The 19831-nt window shown below is 44.6% G+C and overlaps 1 protein-coding gene across 1 annotated transcript in view; it reads right to left on the bottom strand.

Annotated features, from left to right (window-relative positions):
• Nucleotides 1-14762: 14762 nt before the first annotated feature.
• The window catches only part of UGDH (UDP-glucose 6-dehydrogenase), an 89084-nt gene continuing 84015 nt past the window's right edge, over nt 14763-19831 (bottom strand). The window contains exon 12 of the mRNA XM_086963965.1: nt 14763-15367. Coding sequence (XP_086820091.1) covers nt 15257-15367 — 111 coding nt within the window. The 3' untranslated portion in view covers nt 14763-15256. The remainder of the gene's footprint in view (nt 15368-19831) is intronic.

Raw genomic sequence — 19831 nt, 5'->3', positions numbered from 1 at the left:
GGATAAATTGCGAGGAGTGGCGAGAGTCCGGGGAGCCCTGTGCTCACCCGACCATCTTGGATGCTCGCTAAGCTCCTCCCCCGTGTCTACAATTTTTAACCTGTCTTTTTAAGTATACTCTAAATAGGTATCTGTAGCTGTTATAAGAAGTAAAGGATGACCATGCTGTCCAGTTTTGATCTCCGTAGGCAGACTAGAAATAGCACAGAGGTTGTCGGTTTGTTTCTGTTTATTTGTCCGAGCCCTCAATATAAACTCATTGTCTCCTTCTGAGGAATTTGTCTCCCACCATATTTACCTTGAGCTGATCTACTTTAGATTGCCCATTTAGTCACTGTAATTGAATGGCCACTTCCCATCTCCTTTTCTAGGAAGTAGCCTTTCCGGTGTCCACTGTTGCCCTAACCTTTAGACTTCTATGGGGTCAATTAGAGTGGGCAAATGGCCAACCAGGGTGGAGGAGCACCGTCCGCCCTCTTAAGAGATTTCTCACCTTTCTGATGGGGCTCTCTGCTGTGAATGGGTCCTCCACTCCGTCAGGCCCCTACGCAGGCTCTTAGGGTTCCTGTGCCTGCCAAATAGGTCTGTCAAGTTAGAAGTAGTTTATGTAACCTATTCAACCTGTCCCTTACAGCTCAAAATGAAAACAAGAATGGATTCATCTCAAGTCCTCATGCACAAAGCAGAAAGCAAGAAAGGCAATCTCGTGTCATGATTGAGATGGGTGCCTAAGAATCATTTTTGCAGAAATTGATATATTGATAAACTTCTCTGAACTTCTATTTATGAGTTCACTAATAAGCCCTTGTCCTGAATGTCAAAAGCAGGTTCATAGGGAAAGTTGTTGATGGTGATTTATTCTGTGCTGTTCTTAAGCAATGTGAAGGCAGGCTACAATTTGTCTTTCTGATGAATGGTTTGCATGTGGTATTGGTCTGTCAATCACTCCGATTCCTAGCCTGCCAAATCATTCATCATCATGAAGCTGCATCCTGGGACAGGCAGTCATGACTGCTTCATAAAGAGCTCAACACGTTCAATAAGTTATAGTATATCTTTTTTTAGAAATTATCTTTCTCCTAAAAGCCTTCGTGTACTTGCAACCTTAGACTGGCAATAATATTGGACTGTCTGGTCCAGGGTTCGAAAGAACTTTGGGCTGTGACGAGTAACAGTAAGAACCTGAGTGAAAATTACCAGTAAGTAATAAGACTATAACCATCTAATCACCGTTCTGTGTCACATTCCTTACAGTATGAAGATGTTGCAAGCAGTCCTTTCATAAACCTCAGTGCTGATAGGATGTTCTGCTGCAACAGGTGAGTACAATGCCACAACCAATCGCCATAGAACCTACCACAGACACTATTTGCCTACCAAACTATCCACCTAATCTGACCTCAGACTGCATAGCAGGCTCAGAATAAGGAAACCCCTCACCCCCACGAAGGGACACCAACTGAAAAACTAACTAACCCACTACCATCCACTCAAAAATCAGTGATAGCGAGGGCCCAAACAACGTCACACCAGAGCCGAAGAGCAAGGGAGAATGCAGGGAGCACCACTCCCTGCACCAGACACAAACTGAGAGGATATGTCTGACCTCTCCCCTAATAAGGGAATGGGTTGCTCTTATGTTGTAAGGGCTATGATCAGGAAGGGATTTCTAGGCCATGTTTGTGACACCACAAATGACTTTTTCTGTCTCTGACAAGAATTTTAGACCAAAAGAGGAGTCTCTGGCCCTCACCCTAGCATGACTTGGCCTCTTGCAACGTGTGTCGATCCTTTCAGTCAAAAAGACCCTTCAAGACTGCCGGGACAGTCGCAGCAATATGTCGCATAGAAGATACCCCAGACCTCTTCAGCACCCAGGACCTCAAAGGGGAACATCATCCCCAGCCTTCATCCGCTGAGGAGACGTTCTTGCCCAAAGAAAGTTCTGTCTGCGATGATCTCGAGATTGAAGATCTCCTGCCAGCTCAACAGGTCAAGAGTACAGTTCCCTCTGCAACACCGCTCCGAGCTTCTACCCCACAAGAAGCATTCAGCCACTCTGGACCTCCCTCACCCTCATCCTAGTGGCTCCCAGCTGGGTCAAACAAACCATGGTTCACCACTCTCCTCCTGCTTTTGGTGGTTATGCATGAGAGGCTTCCAGAGCAGGCCGAAGCTTTTCACACAGAACCATGGAGAAGTCCAACACCCATACCCAAAGAGTCTCAACCACACGATTTAGCTTTTGAGATCTTAGAATTTGGCTATCTTAATCTACCTCCAGAATGCATGAATATTCCTAAAGAGGCACTCAGGCTAACTATTCATGCCTGCTACACTACCAAATGGAAGAGATTTGTCTATTACTGTGCCTCAAACGATATTGACCCCCTGGCAGCCACAGTTATGAACATCATTTGTTACCTTCTTCACCTCCAAACGTGTGGTCTAGCTTTCACCTCCAGCTATGCCTGCATATTTCCAAAATAGGCAACATGTATCGCTATTCAGAATTCTAATCATCAAAGCTTTTATGGAAGGATTTAAGTCATTCCTCCCAGGGTACCTCCAGCCCCAATGTGGAACCTTAATATTTTCCTCACAAGACTTATGGGTCCCCCGTTCGACCCCTCCAGTCATGTCCCTTACTGTTTTTTTCTTGGAAGTTAGCTTTTCTAGTAGCTATCACATCACTAAGATGTGTTAGAAAGCTCCAGGTTTTAACATTAGAAGAACCTATTTTTTCAGGTTCATAGAAATAGGGTGGCCCTTTGTACTAACCCAACATTTCTTCCAAAGGTGGTTTCTCCTTCCCAACTTAACCAGTCTATAGAACTCCAGTCTTCTTTCCACAACCTAACTCAGTTGCAGAAAGGGTTTTTCATACCTTAAATGTCAACCAAGCCCTAATATACTATATAGATTTATTTATTTATGCGTTTTTATATAGCGCGGACTTTCCCCGAAGGTGTCAGAGCGCTTCACAATAGGAACAGAACTGATACATGAGAACATTACAAGCGAACAAATTACAAAAGCAAATGCTAAGTTACATGAGGCAAAAGTGACAATCGTGAGAAAACAAATACAAGAGGTAGCAAACGGTGCATTACAGGAGGAAAAAGTGACATGTGTGCAGGTTACAAAAGCGTACAAAGTACAACTAGAGGTAAAACACTGCAATACATGGCAGACACTCAAACACAAGAACAAACGTTATGTAGGCAATGGTGGCACTTGTGCAAGTATCGAAAGCAAACAAAATGTAAGAGGTAGCAAACAGTGTGTTACAAGAGAAAAGTGACATGTGCATGTTACAAAAGATTACCAAACACAGGTAAAAGGGTAATACTGCAATAAGTGGCATACACTCCAACCACACGAACACACTGGGAAGGCACTTCCATAGTCATGGAGAATAACATTTTCTATAATAAAAGGTCTTCCTTCAGATAATAGAGAGGGCATGAATTAAATTTGGAAGTGTCTTTGAAGGAGGAGAACTTTGAGGTCCGTTTTGAAGGCCTGGGAGCAGGAGATGGTCCGGAGCGGAGGCGGAAGTGAGTTCCAGATTCTCACTGCGTTGCCTGAAAAGGATTGGCCCATGGTGGCTAGTGACATGAAGTGGTGGGGAGAATCAAGAGCAGCAGGTCCTCTGGGCTCATGGTGGGAACAACTTAATAGCCCTGCACCCCCAACAAATTCGTTTTAACAGTTTGAAAAATCTAAGTGTAATTTCTCTAAATAAATAAACAAAAGTACTTACTGACATGTGTTTCAATGTGCTGGCCTGTACTGCATACCTTTTTTTGTCTTCTGCAACATCCGCAGGCTAGCCACCACTTAGGGGAGTATTGCTTTTCAGTGTATGCACAGCATGTACAACTACAACCACACATGCCTGGACCGAAAAATGTTACTTCCCCTGTAAGCATCTGTTCTTGGCATGTAGTACTGTAGCTTGACATGCGCCGACCCTCCTTTCCGAAACCTCTGGCTGTTGCAGTTACCATTACTTTTTGCTTCCCTTGCATAGTCATCTCTCTCTCGTTCCTATGTCGCTATACTCCAGTCGTTCTCACCCTTTGTTCGGAAAAACAATATAACAATGGAGCCAATGACCATGTGCATTGCAAGTCGCACTACCTCATGACTCAAGAAGAATTCTTCGAAGAAAAACAACTTCCGCGCATCTGAGCCTATCACTTGATGTCAGGAGTATGCACAGCATGTGAGTCTACAGCACTACATGCGACGAACAGATGCTTACAGGCTAAGTAATATTTTCTTTTTTGTGGAAATAGGAGTCTTAATAAAGGGGAGCTAATAGAAGTGTGCTGTATGATGGAGCCAATTGCAAAAACAACAAGTGATGGACCGAATGTGGATCAATGTCACACATTCCCCCAGTCAAAAGATCTGGGCCCAAATCCATCGTTTTTTTGCACTCCACACCACCCTGGGTTAGACAATGGCGATATGCAAATCAGCTCTGACCCTGTTGCCCCATGGGAACAGTCCAGTCCGAACTACAAAAGCCATGTCCTTCCCAGAACGGAATCAAGCATCCGAGGACCGGACCGGTTTCGAGGTAACACCTCTCATCAGCCCGGCTAGCTTGACTCCAAGTGGTGTGGAGTGCCTGGGACCCACGTCTGGGCATCCCCAGCGCACTTAGGGCGGCAATTGCAAAAACAACAAGTGATGGACCGAATGTGGATCAATGTCACACATTCCCCCAGTCAAAAGATCTGGGCCCAAATCCATCGTTTTTTTGCACTCCACACCACCCTGGGTTAGACAATGGCGATATGCAAATCAGCTCTGACCCTGTTGCCCCATGGGAACAGTCCAGTCCGAACTACAAAAGCCATGTCCTTCCCAGAACGGAATCAAGCATCCGAGGACCGGACCGGTTTCAAGGTAACACCTCTCATCAGCCCGGCTAGCTTGACTCCAAGTAGTGTGGAGTGCCTGGGACCCACGTCTGGGCATCCCCAGCGCACTTAGGGCGGCAATTGCAAAAACAACAAGTGATGGACCGAATGTGGATCAATGTCACACATTCCCCCAGTCAAAAGATCTGGGCCCAAATCCATCGTTTTTTTGCACTCCACACCACCCTGGGTTAGACAATGGCGATATGCAAATCAGCTCTGACCCTGTTGCCCCATGGGAACAGTCCAGTCCGAACTACAAAAGCCATGTCCTTCCCAGAACGGAATCAAGCATCCGAGGACCGGACCGGTTTCGAGGTAACACCTCTCATCAGCCCGGCTAGCTTGACTCCAAGTGGTGTGGAGTGCCTGGGACCCACGTCTGGGCATCCCCAGCGCACTTAGGGCGGCAATTGCAAAAACAACAAGTGATGGACCGAATGTGGATCAATGTCACACATTCCCCCAGTCAAAAGATCTGGGCCCAAATCCATCGTTTTTTTGCACTCCACACCACCCTGGGTTAGACAATGGCGATATGCAAATCAGCTCTGACCCTGTTGCCCCATGGGAACAGTCCAGTCCGAACTACAAAAGCCATGTCCTTCCCAGAACGGAATCAAGCATCCGAGGACCGGACCGGTTTCGAGGTAACACCTCTCATCAGCCCGGCTAGCTTGACTCCAAGTGGTGTGGAGTGCCTGGGACCCACGTCTGGGCATCCCCAGCGCACTTAGGGCGGCAATTGCAAAAACAACAAGTGATGGACCGAATGTGGATCAATGTCACACATTCCCCCAGTCAAAAGATCTGGGCCCAAATCCATCGTTTTTTTGCACTCCACACCACCCTGGGTTAGACAATGGCGATATGCAAATCAGCTCTGACCCTGTTGCCCCATGGGAACAGTCCAGTCCGAACTACAAAAGCCATGTCCTTCCCAGAACGGAATCAAGCATCCGAGGACCGGACCGGTTTCGAGGTAACACCTCTCATCAGCCCGGCTAGCTTGACTCCAAGTGGTGTGGAGTGCCTGGGACCCACGTCTGGGCATCCCCAGCGCACTTAGGGCGGCAATTGCAAAAACAACAAGTGATGGACCGAATGTGGATCAATGTCACACATTCCCCCAGTCAAAAGATCTGGGCCCAAATCCATCGTTTTTTTGCACTCCACACCACCCTGGGTTAGACAATGGCGATATGCAAATCAGCTCTGACCCTGTTGCCCCATGGGAACAGTCCAGTCCGAACTACAAAAGCCATGTCCTTCCCAGAACGGAATCAAGCATCCGAGGACCAGACCGGTTTTGAGGTAACACCTCTCATCAGCCCGGCTAGCTTGACTCCAAGTGGTGTGGAGTGCCTGGGACCCACGTCTGGGCATCCCCAGCGCACTTAGGGCGGCAATTGCAAAAACAACAAGTGATGGACCGAATGTGGATCAATGTCACACATTCCCCCAGTCAAAAGATCTGGGCCCAAATCCATCGTTTTTTTGCACTCCACACCACCCTGGGTTAGACAATGGCGATATGCAAATCAGCTCTGACCCTGTTGCCCCATGGGAACAGTCCAGTCCGAACTACAAAAGCCATGTCCTTCCCAGAACGGAATCAAGCATCCGAGGACCGGACCGGTTTCGAGGTAACACCTCTCATCAGCCCGGCAGGACAAATGGAACACATAAAAAGAGATTAGGCGTAGGTTTTTCAATATCAGTTTCCATTCTTTAAAACAAAATCTGTAAAAAGTCAATGTTCTAAAAATTCTACCACTTACAGTGAAATGTCCCAAATGTTTTCAGTTCAGTGCCTCTTAGTGCAGGAGGTAGCCAGAAAAAGATTTTACAATGTCAAGAAAACAGGACATTCTCTGAAGAGCATCGCCAAATAATCCACAGTGGAAAAATGCATGCAATAGGAGGAACAATGGAGTTATTTGTCACTTCTTGCACAGTTATTGTCACTATGATGGTATGGGATTCTCTGATGACAGTTCTTAGTTGGTTGGACTTTCGAATAAGAGCTTTGTGATGGGTTTTCATTATCCATCAGTCAGAAAGTTACTGTGCCAGGGAACACATGATGATACTTTGATCTCTTATGTGCTAATAGGCGTTTGTGCCATATGCCCTATAGCAGCTACACGAAGAGTGGATAGGGAACATAGCACAACATACATCCCCAAAGGAATCATGGCGCTAGGACTGTAGAATTCAAGTATCCAGACGATTCCAAGAAAGTAATTAGCCCTGAAGAGCCCTGTGGAAGTATTCACTGTTGACCGGGTCACAGAGGGAGATTTGAAGCAAATTTCAGAGTTGCAGGACCAAGATAGAAAGGACCCCAAGACAAGCAAGCTAAAAGCAAGGACCCAAGAAGAGGAAGTGCTCTGGGACAAAAAAGGGAACCGAAGAACATGGCAATTAAATCTCACCCGAATACAGCCAGGCCAAAGTCCAAAAAGACTTGGGCCTTGCACTGAATTTGTTGAGTGTCCTGGAGTCGGTAGAGGCTGCACCGAATATCCAAGACATGGTCTGACTTAAATCAACCAAGTACAAGCTTAACCACAACATTTTGCACAACCTGAAGTTTCTGAATTGTCCCAGCTGGAAGCCCCAAGAAACAGACATTTACTGTCCCTTCTTGAGTTCGCAGATGTTGATGTGAGGATGTTTTTAACAAGCCTGGTCTGGTAAAAACGAGGGCACCACAAAATACACCTGTTCACCTGGAAGCAAGTCCTTGTCAAGATAGAATCCAATGATTTTGTATTACCTTGGACAGAGGGGAAGGCGGACTTCCTATTTGAGCAGACCAAACACAGCATTCCATAAACTATTGTGGGAAAAGATTAGGGGTTCTGTGTGGTTACCACAGAGAATCAGCTGGTTGCTTCTTATCCAGGCTTACATAGTCGAATAAGAGGACAGAACATCATGTTGAAGTACAGAAAGATCCACTGGAAAGGAGCGGGTGCACAGCATTAATTTGAATTGCATCGCAATAATACCAACAACTTTAATTTTTTCTTTTTCTGAATCCTTTTATTTTTCCAACGTGTTCCAAAATTCATGATTTCTTCCTGTTTTTCCACCAGTCACAAGAGAGGCGCTAACATCTTCACTATTTTCTAAACGGTGCAGAAATGCTAATCCAAGCCTTATCCTGCATCGCGACAGTGTACATACGTTTTATCCACAAACCAGAGTCTTCTACCCAATGCATTTCGGGCCTAATTTCCGGCCCTTCGTCAGGGGTTTTGTTTATCTATAAATGCAAAACATAGAAGTTAGCTGTGCTATCCCAGTCCCACGCAAACATTAATGAACATTAAGGGCTACTTACAGTAATTCAAGAAAACCTCTTTGCAGCCATTAATACAGTTTTGAGGTTAGGTCTTGTATCGATCAATTAAAAAGAGGCGCTTACACAGGTGCTGGAACAGTAAGTCTGGCCATGGCTAAACTTAAAAACGTTCAGCCAGTCAATACACTATCACTAATAGCTAAAGCGATAGAGAAGCACATGGCTGCCCAGGCTCTGGAAAGGTCCGTGACAAGTATCAAGCAGGCGTATGGCCTAAACATGGCAGAAAAGTAGTTCTAGCTGCAGCTTTATACTTGGCAAGACGAGGGGCAATCAGGAGGGGGTTTACTTTTAGATCTTTGTGGCATTTGGCACAGTAAACCTTGACATCTTGGTCGACCGTTTGAAGGCATTGTGTCTCACTTGGCGGGCATTCTCCGGGTTCACCTCTTTCCTACAGACCAAAACTCAGTCTGTGGTGCTGTCATGATTCTGCTTCCCTGGAGATCAGACTGCCCAATGGTGTTCCCTGGGCTCAGCATTGTCCCCAATTCTAGCTTACCTATCTATTAAAGCCCTTAGTGGGATAATTTGATACCTTGGCTTTGACAGCCTCTTGTATGAAGATGATGCTCCAATGCTCCTGAAATTTGATCACCACTCAATAACTGTTATTGCAAGGCTTAAAAACTGTCTCCCAGGCATCCAAAATTGGATGACCACTAATTTATTCATGATTAATTTTGATAATACTGACTTGCTAGTCACAGGAGAGGGGGTTGACTTTGAGGTTCCGTGAATTCTGAACCTGGGTCATAAAGGTCGTGGTTCTGTTACGATTTTGGTAACAGCGAACCGTAAACAGTGAGCTCAGCAAGTATGAGTGTTTTCATCATGTTACACCGATGGATTCACTGTGTATTTGAAGATTTCGTTCTGAATCCTTGTGTTCCATTTTGTGCATGGCAGCCATTTTGTGGTTGTCCTCACATAGGCCGATGACTTTAGCTGACTTCTGGATGACCTGAGTGAACTGACCCTGTTGCCTGAAGCTGACCTTGTTAGACCAGTTCCTTGCCCAGTAGCTGATCAATATTAAGGATCAGAGCACAGAAGATTGTAAAGTTTGGTATGCACATACACACCCCTTATCCTACTTCTCATCTGTTTCTGTTCCTTCTTTTTATGACCTGTTTACGATATGGGTTGTGGTCTTTTATTATGGGTTTGTACAGCTTGTGTAAGAAGGAATATTGGGTTTTTTGCATGCTTGCAAAAGCTAGGACTGCCCCTTACTTTTGTGCTGAGTTTTGTAACCCTAAAACATATAAAAGGCCTCTGTTCTCTGTATTCCTCAGACTGCCTCATTCAGTTGCTAAGGCAGCTGGGTGACGTAGCCTCACTTATTAAATTTAATAAAGATGTCTTTTCATATTTCAGCTTCTGTGCCAAGTTCTTTTTTTTATTAGTAAGTATTCCCGGAGAATGAAGATTTTCCATTTCCTCAACTTTGGTCTCTTGTTTTTGGCCACAGCAACGGGCAACACGTCCTACTCTGGACTCCATATTAATAAAAAAAAAAACATGGAGTGTTGATTAGCCTACAACTATCATTCCTGCACCAGATGTCCGAAAGTCTGATCAACACTATACAGCCACTTCAAAACTGGGTAAGGTGTCCTTTCTTCCCTTTGTAAACGTTTGGTCAAGTGGTTGTCACTTGCATCCGCTGTCATCTGGCTTATGGTAATGTCATCTAACTGGGCCTGCCCATAGCACTGTTGTAATGTTACAGTGATTACAAAATATAGCAGTGAGACTAGTGATGGGACAAAATAATTTGATCAAGTCTCATGCCAGATACCATCTAAGCTGGATGGCCTTAGGAAACTAGATTATGCTCGGGACAGTTTAGCTTCCTTTTCTCTCCAAGATAGTCACTCCCCTACCATGCAGCAAGGTCCCGCTGCTCAAGTGCTGCTCTCCTACTTAAAGTGCCTCAGAGTAAAAATCACTTACAGGAGGAAGGGCCTTCCTGTCACTCGGTCCTAAACTCTAAATTGGATTGCCCCTGTGTATTCCAAAATTTTGTTGTGTTTAAGTAGGCATGTCCTTCTTATCTCTGGGCTCAACCTTAGACATGGAATGTCCTCCTGAAATAGTTTGATTTTGTAATGTTTTCTTTTGTTGTGTTAGCTTTTTTTTTAGTAGGCTGGTTCTAGCGTCATGATGCTTAATTGGTCATGCTGTTAATAAGTATAACAATAAGCATACTAAGTGGTGCATTTCCCAGAACATAGGAACCATCATTCTTAAAACAGATAATGCATGCAAACACAAATCAAATTCTTAGCATTCAAGGCAGACCTGGGGCTACACATTTTGCTTCTGTATCCAGTGGCAGCTGGTGTAAGGACAGATTGGTGGGGTGGGACGATGACGACGGACTAAACCAAAAAAAAAAAATAAGAACTTACTTTCAGCCAGCCCCATCACGTTCTTCTGCTCCTCTGCAGACAGGCTCCCAGAATCGGCTGCAGGCAATCCTGATGCTGCTTTCTTTCAGCATGTGAGCTGCGTCAGGATTGGCCTGAGTTCCCTAGATTTGCACTCCCACTGAGACTGGGAGCCTGTGCCTGCTGTCTCCAACCCGGCAACGTAGCACAGGTTGGTGGCAGCTTCAGTGCGCATGTCAGTTTGGCCGTACAGAGCCGGCTGGCCAAACCCACATGGACACTGAAGGCAGTGCATACCACTTCCCGCTCAGTGCCTGTCAGCCCCCTTGCCCTGCATCGAAGACTAGGCGCACTTAGAAGAAAAATAAAACTGGTTTAAAACCAGTTTTATTTTTCCAGTTTTTGAGGGTACTGCGGGGGGAGGGGATTCTGCACCATAGCGGAAAAGCCACCGCAGGCTGAATCTCCAAAGACCTATTGATGGGGCAAGTTGTGATGGTGCAAGAGGGGAAAGGCCAATTGGGGTAAAGACAGCCTTGCAAGGACGAAACGCGGAATAGGTAACACACCCTGAGCAAGATTTCTGTTTTTGAATCTCTTCTGACCCAAAACTAGACTTTGCCTAGAGAAGAGTCTAGTTTTTACTAGAGACACTGACGGGGACAGATAACAAAGGCATGGATAAAAGTTACTAGGAAGGCAGGCAATGAATGAAAGTCTGATTGTTTTGCTCAATGCATTAAGTGCTGCCTTGTTATAAAGCTCTGTTAACATATTGTTCCTCCTGCTCTTCTCAGCCCACAACCTGACGCCTGGGCCTCACAAGAGCAGACAGTCAGGCCTGCAGGTCATGAGAGTGTGGGTTTGCGCTCCTGGGTGGACATCATATAATACTCTACTTAGGATTGAAAGTGCCTCAGTGGGATTAGACCCTGCTGCTCCCAGGTGGGCTCCCTATACCCCTCCGTGGCTTAACATTCCCTCGCGTGTGTTGGCCTCATGTTCACCCTATTTAGAATCCATATAGCACAGGCGACTCACCAGTGGTCCATAGGCGGAGGCCTCGTGTCCATATAGCAGTCCTTGGTGACTTAGCAGTGCCTCTACTGTATTCTGTTCCTCCTAGGTGCATTCAGGTTAGTGTATACTTTGGTTGACCCCCGCTCATACACACACCAGTGTCCAGTTTTACCTTATGATCTATTCTACTCCTAAAGATGGCAAGTGGCTGCATGCAGAACCATCTCTATTCTCACACACGGCAATACCTGGCACTAATGCTTAGAAACATTTGGCTACGCAATGCTTAACCTCACAGATCTCACCGTGCCCTTCGAACCAGATACTCTGACGGGCACCCAAGAACCAGATCTAAATCGAAGCTCTATACATCTTCGCATGGGGTGTGATTCACTATATTGGTGATACAAACTGAGTAGCTACTGATTCGAGCATTCAGAAAGTGGTTTGGAACTCACAACAGGTAGGAAAGTGCTGTACAAATCACAATACTTTTAATTTTAAAAGCACAATAGGAAAAGTTAATTAGAGGGGTGGGGGGGGGGTTGTGACAATGGTGATCCTGGTAGTATGTATGGCAAGATGGCCGCAGATATATGTGCTTCCAATCAGGCACTCCAGTTTATCAGCAATATTAATGTTTCTTGGTTCCTCAGCTGTGATGTGGTGTTAACTACCTATTTTAGTGAGTTATAAGAGAAGCGGCCATGCAGTACTCTGGCAACAGTCCACTGACTGCCGAGGGACTCGTGGGCCGAGCTTTACTAACACTGGCCACTGCACTGCGACACGAAGTCAAAAAAAGCAACACATCAGTATTTACTTTCCAGCGTAAAAGGTATTTTGCACTGGAAAGGTGCCATTTTTTCAGTGCAAAAAAGCTCTGTGTCACCTTGTGTCAAGGGGGCGATATCTTGTATGAATAGCCAGATCTAATGAGATAGCCAGACTGGGCTGTACTTGAAAAAATAACGCCCTTTTGAAGCTTGTGCTAACAAGAAGAAACGTTTTAATTTCTCAAAAAAAAACCACACATTGCATGTGATGTGAAGTTCACATCAAGCATCTAATGCCTGGGATGCTTGTGTTTGTGTAAACAGAGGAATTTGTACTTGAAGAGTATGCTTTCAGTACAAATCCTACGCAAGATCGCGCTCCCTCACCTCTGCAAGGCTCAAGGTAGTCAGACGGCACAGGCGCAGCAGGCCAATCTTAATACATATGACACTGCCCTGATTTTTGTTTACCACTTGTGCAACAAATTTGGTTGCTTTTCAGCATAAAAAATTTGTAAATCTACCCTCTAGAGTCACAGAAAAATGTCTTATTGCCCCAGATACCGCAGTAAAACAGCAAGATGGCAGCAACCGCCCAGGAACATGCTCAGGCCCATCTCCACTTGTGCACCAGGCTCTCATGCGGTTATGACTTCTGGAGGGGCCAGCATCACAGCAACAATGAGTGATTAATTGAGTCTGCACTGATCGTGCAACAGATTTCCAGAGAGGCACAGGAAACTGATGGACACATGAGTGAGCTTAGGGAGACCAGAGTAGCTGTATTCATACTTGTCCCAGCATCATAACAAATAAACATATAAAGCATCTTGACAACTACCCAAGGGGTGGTACAGGCTGGAACTTAAAGAGCAGGGATGACAGGAAAGGTTATCTGAAACAGCACCACAGTCAAGCCTGGGCCCAGACGATCTCTAAGCAGGCATACAAGTGATGAAATCACTTTTCAGTGTGTTATCTCTTCTAGAGTCACATGTGTGTATTGTGCATTATTCTGCCATCAAATGTTTGGGTCTGGAAGTGTTTAATTATAAAAGTGTTTGCCCTAATTGTGCATCGACATAGGCTAAGTCTTTATCATACACTGTGACCTAGAATGTAAGCCCTTAATGTGACCTTTATTTTAGATTCTATTTTGGGTTGAGTGGTGCATCAAACAGGCTACCGAGGATTTCTGCAAAAGAAAGTCATGAGGACATTGTTGAAAGTAATTTAGAGAGTAACCACGATTGATGTTACATATAAACACAGTCGGAGAATGATATGCATTGGAGATGGTGTCCATGAGATTCTTTGACACCATTTTGCGCCAGAGTGAGAGAAGGCCTCTTCAAGGAGTCTAGCAGAGAAAAAATATGGATCCACGAGTGGGAAGGCAGTTTGTCTTCTATGGGCCAATTCTAAATGAAGACTATATCAGAAGCAAGGTCAGCGGTGTTGTGTCCACTCCTACAAGCTCCACTAACAAGGAAGGGTGGTCACAACGTACACATGGCGTTAGAGTTAGTATACATATGGAGAGACAGTGTGAGTAAGATTCGTTGTGTAGCTGCTTGGCTTTTTCTTACATGTATTTCTCACTATCAAACAGATTCTTCATACATGGCTGTGCTGCTGGGTGTATATATCTATTGTATTGCATTTAATGAAGCCAGCCAGTTTTCAATTGAACATCTCTTGCGGCCTTAGTTTTAGAATTAGAACACTAGCAAATTATATCTGCTACAGAAGTGTGTTAATTCAAGGAAAACAAATTTGCACTACTACAGATAAAAAAATAAAAAACGCATACAAACCTGAAATACAATTTCATTACTGGGACCGGTAACTCTTTACTTCTGTGGGTCATTACAAATCCACCAGAAATGCAGTGGAATGGTAGTTGAATGGTAGAAATATTGATAACCATGTAACCTCACATTTTCCTGCTTTGCTACATTACAGTTTTGAAAATTAGGAGGCTAAGGTTAATACAACACACTTTCTGGTACGTCCTTAAATGTGTCAGATATTGTTTGCTGCTAGTGAAGATGCAAAAATGTACCAGCAGTAGCAATAATTATGCCAGTTACTCCACATTTTAAAAGCACCCTCAAAATGTGGTGGTGATCGCTCCTTGTAAATAAATTATTGCCACAATCAATACAGCTGCGCTTGCATACCAGTTCACAATCCACACCCTCGGCTTAGGTTTGGCACCATATATGTTGGGAAATTTGAAGTTCAGCAAGCATACGGGTAAAATCACCAATAAGGTTTATTTAATTATCAAACATATTACATTACAGACAATTGAAACAAAATATATATCATTTCAGCATTGTCTCTTCCATATATAAAAGATACATTTTAAAATTACAATGTTTAAAAAAGTTAAGAGCAGCATTCAAAAATATCAACAAAAGGCAAACGCTTTTGTTTTTCTTCATTGCATAAAAAATTACCCATTTGGTTCTTCAGTTAACTGAAGAAATTATCATAATATTTTTTCACTATGCTACAACATAAAGTGAATACAATGACTCGCAACTGTAAAAAGTACCAGTTTGATTATCCATAATAAAAATTATTTTTAAAATTGTCATTTTTAGCTCTAGCCATCAGGACCTTTTCTATACACTTGCCATGGGCGCAAAGGCCAAAATACCCACACGAAAAAGCCTCTTAATAAAGCCCTTTGGTCGGGTGCTGATAATACTGTATGCGAGGTCTTTGACAATTTTTGGCACAAATTTATACTCTAGGTTTCTTGGGGGGTGGATCCTGCAGGCTAAATTTAGGTATTTCAGCTGAAGGTGCAAAGGGGATTCTCTTCGTTGTCACTTTTTTACCTATTGTCTCCACCTGTAAAGGAAACGACAAAATAGGTATAATTTCACTGTCAATTATTGCTTCAAAAAATAATAACAGGAAAAAAAGACAGACATTAGAATACCTGTATATTTTTTACAGAATGAACATTTCAAGTTTCATGTTTGTTCTATGAAGATAAAACTAGTGTCACTGTAACCTCAGCCACACTGTACATCTGACAGGTTCAACTTTGAAGGCTGACTACAGGAAGCTGGACGTTTCCCTTGATGGATCCAGTCTCTGGAATTTTCTCTCCCTGGAGGTAATCTGGCAACACGTTTGATCTTAAAGAGATTGCTCCAAGGATTAACTTGGTCGTGCTATCCACCGCATTCAGGTGCGATTATTATCGGTCAGTTTTCCATTAATAAGCTGCATAGACGTGGCAGCAGCAGGATATCTTTTCCTCCTGAATATTAGGGTTTTGCGAATCGCTACATTTTCTGAAGCTAAAACCTAGATATGTGTCTCAGTGTAATCTGCAACAAACATGCTGCAAAACTCTCCGAATCAAATTAGCATTACCCAAGTGTTGCCGGAGGAACCCACTGTTTCAGAGAAACTCCTTTCACTAGTCCAATATAAGTCCAGAGAGAGTGGCTTTTTCTTTTGCAAAGATCAAATCTTCAATTTACATCTGTCCCTATAGGACAGATTTAATTTAAACAGCCACCAGGTTCGCAAAACAGAAAAGGAAAATGCTACTTAAGAGTATGCATCTGTTCTTGGCATGTAGAGCTGCAGATTCGTACACTATGCATTAGATCGCCCCCTGGTGTTGTGCTCGGATGATTGCAGGTTGTTGTCTTCTTGGAGAAGTCTTTGTAGTCACAATATAGGTGACTCCTTCCTTGGACAGTACTGCGCATGGGCATCGGCTCCATCCTTAGATTGTTTTTCGCCATGATGGGAAATGATGAAGTTAGTATAAGTGAAGAGAAAAAAGGGATGTCCATGCGTGTGCATCTAAGTAAGATGAGAACTGGAATGTATACAAGTCCGGGGTGGCGGGAGGGCATGTACGATCTGCAGCTCTACATGCCAAGAACAGATGCATACTGGTAAGTAGCATTTTCCGTTCGAGGCATACGAGCTGCAGATCGTACACTATGCATCGATTGTGCAGCAGTGTCTCCCCTAGCGGTGGTCGCTTGTATCCATTGCAGTAGTCTGAAATAGTGTTCTAAGGACAGCCTGGCCTACTGCAGCTTGCTGCTTGGCTTGCACATCAACACAATAGTGTTTAGTGAAGGTGTGTGGTGTAGACCATGTTACTGCCTTGCATATGTCCTCTAATGGTATATTTCCTAAGAAATCCATAGAGGCTCCTAGTTTGCGAGTGGAGTGTGCTCTAGGAGGAACCGTTAGTGTGCGTTTAGCTTTTTGATAGCATATCTGTATACACTTTACAATCCACCTGGCAATCCCACCTTTAGAGATAGGGTTGCCTTTGTGTGGAGGAGAGAAAGATACAAACAATTGTTTTGTCTTTCTAAAGGATTTAGTTCCATCTATGTAGTATAGTAGAGCTCTTTTAACATCTAACGTGTATATGGCCCTTTCTGCTACAGAGTCTGGGTTTTGGAAAAAACTGGTAACTCTACAGATTGGTTTAGGTGAAAAGGTGAGATAACCTTTGGGAGAAATTTTGGATTAGATCTGAGAACCACTTTATTGGGATGTATTTGAAAAAATGGTTCTTGTATAGTGAACGCTTGTATTTCATTTACTCTTCTGAGAGAGGTGATGGCAACATGAAAATCAGTTTTCTATGTGATAAATTGCAGTTCACATTTATGCAGAGGCTCAAAAGGGGGTCCCACGAGTCTCGTAAGGACAAGATTTAGGTTCCATACTGGAGAAGGTGGCAGCCTGGGAGGGATTATTCTCTTTAATCCTTCCATAAATGATTTGATTGCAGGTACCCTAAAAAGAGACAGGTGTTGCCTGTTTTGTAAATAGGCTGCAATTGCTGCAAGATGTAGGCGTGTGGAAGAGTATGCCAAATTAGACCTTTGTAGATGTAAAAGGTAACAGATGATATTTTGGATGGAAGCATCCAGTAGATCAATGTGATTATGTTTGCAATAAATTGCAAATCTTTTCCATTTAGCGGCATAACACGCTCTGGTAGGTCTCCTGGCCTCTTTAATGATATTCATGCAGTCTGGTGGTAGGTTGAGATAACCAAACTCTAAGACTTCAGGAGCCAGATCGCCAAATTCAGTTGGTTTGGGTCTGGGTGTCTGATTTCTCCATGGTTCTGTGTGAACAGCGAGGGTGTGAGCTTTAACTTTTGATGTGGAACCAGAGAGAGGTCTAGTAGTGTGGTGAACCACGTCTGGCGTGCCCATGTGGGAGCTACTAGTATGAGCTTGAGAGACTGTTGTTTGAGCTTGCGCACCACTAGTGGAATGAGGGGGAGAGGCGGAAAAGTGTACGCCAATCTGCCTGACCAGTTCATCCATATTGCATTGCCCTTGGACCGTGGGTGTGGGAACCTGGCGGCGAAGGTTGGGCATTCTGCATTTTCGTGGATGGCAAACAGGTCTATGTGAGGGTGCCCCCACTGTTGGAAGAATGGCTGAAGAACTTGTGGATGTAGCTCCCATTCGTGAATCTGTTGTGACTGCCGACTTAACAGATCCGCTATCTGATTGTGAACCCCTGGAAGGTGTTCCGCTAACAGATATAGGTTTTGAGGAATGGCCCATCTCCAAATGTTCTGTGCGAGCTGGGACAGTTGCAGAGAGTGTTCCCCACCCCAACCCTCCCCGGTTTTTGTATATAATACATCGCTGTCATATTGTCCGTCCGGATTAAGACAGCTTTGTTTTGTACTTGAAGCTGAAAAGTTTTGAGTGCTAAGAATATGGCTATCAGCTCTAGATGGTTGATATGGAACAGCTTTTGTTGGTTGTTCCATCGACCTTGAGTAGTATGGTGTAGAGATGGGCCCCCCATCCTGTGAGGGATGTGTCTGTTGTGAGCACTATCTGTGGAACAGGTTCGAGGAACAGCCGTCTTAATGTCAAGTTTTTGGTGTTCCACCATTGCAGAGAGCGATGCGTCTGTCTACCAACACCAGGTCTGTAATGTAATGTAATGTAATGTAAAAAAGACTTATATAGCGCAACTTACACCGGACGGTTTCTTGGCGCTGTTCACTAATTCAACGGGAGGCATGTAGGGGAGAAAAAAGAAGATTATGTGTAGACGCTGCGGAAAAGGTGGGTTTTAAGGAGAGACCTAAAGTGAGGGTAAGAAGAGGAGAGTCTAAGTTCCAGCGGGAGAGAGTTCCAGAGTGAGGGGGCCAGGAAGGAGAATCTGAGACCTCCGTGTTTTTTGCGCTTAAACCTAGGTGTCTGGAGGAGCGCATGGTGAGAAGATCGGAGGTGTCTGGGGGGGACATAGGGGTGCAGAAGAGAGGAAATGAAGGAGGGACCGATGCCGGCCAAGGATTTGTGGGTCAAACAGCCTAGTTTGAACTTACAACGCTCCGATACAGGAAGCCAATGAAGGGCTTTGAGCAGAGGACGGACGTGATGATGTTTTGGTTGATGGTAAATCAGGCGGGCTGCCTGATTCTGTATTAGCTGAAGTCTTTTAATTTGATATTGTGGGATACCTGCATACAGGGCGTTGGCATAGTCGATCCGAGAGATGACTAATGCCAGCAACACCAGGGTGAGAGCTTCGGTAGTCAAAAAATGGGCTATTTTACGAATTTTCCTAAGCTGGAAAAAGCAAGAGGACACTGTGGCACTGACCTGATGTTTCATGGAGAGATCGTGTGAGATGTAGACCCCCAGGCTTTTTACCTTGTCAGCAGGACAAGGAGAGGGGCCAAGGGAAAGGGGCCAGAAGGTGGAATTCCAGGGGTTGGATGGGCCTCCGACAAGAACAAGCTCCGTCTTGTCGGGATTAAGTTTGAGATGGTGAGCGCCCTGTCTGTGAGCTGACCCTGAGCCAGATTCCACTGTTGTGCCAGACATTCTTGTAATGGACGCATTTGCAGTCTTGCATGTGGTACTATGAAGATGCGAGATGCCACCATGCCTATTAACCTCATGAACACTCTTGCTTGGAGAGACTGTTGGTGTTGGAAAGTGGAGACTAAGGCTTAAATGCTCTGTATCCTGGCTGGACTGGGATACGCTAGAGCTGTAGATGTGTTAATGGTAGTCTCTGTGCTCCATGCCAGCAGCCATCACCCCGCCCATCTCATTCGAAGCATCCCCTATGGGCAGATGCTCAGAATTAGACGACTGTGCAGTACTGATGCACAATGTAGCCAAGCTCAGGAGGCCAGCAAAAATAGATTCTTGGCCAGGGGCTACAAGGCAGGCGAAATTGATAATGCCATGCGCAAGGCAAATGTTTTACCTCGCAATCTGACCCTGGAACGTAAGCAAAAGAATAGAAAAGAAATATAGGCCTGCTTTTTTTTCACTG

The sequence above is a fragment of the Lissotriton vulgaris genome, chromosome 3_2, assembly GCF_964263255.1.
Source record: "Lissotriton vulgaris chromosome 3_2, aLisVul1.2, whole genome shotgun sequence".
NCBI classification, from domain to species: domain Eukaryota; kingdom Metazoa; phylum Chordata; class Amphibia; order Caudata; family Salamandridae; genus Lissotriton; species Lissotriton vulgaris.
The sequence above is the reverse complement of the archived record's forward strand: the minus strand, read 5'-3'. Positions and strand labels throughout refer to the sequence as shown.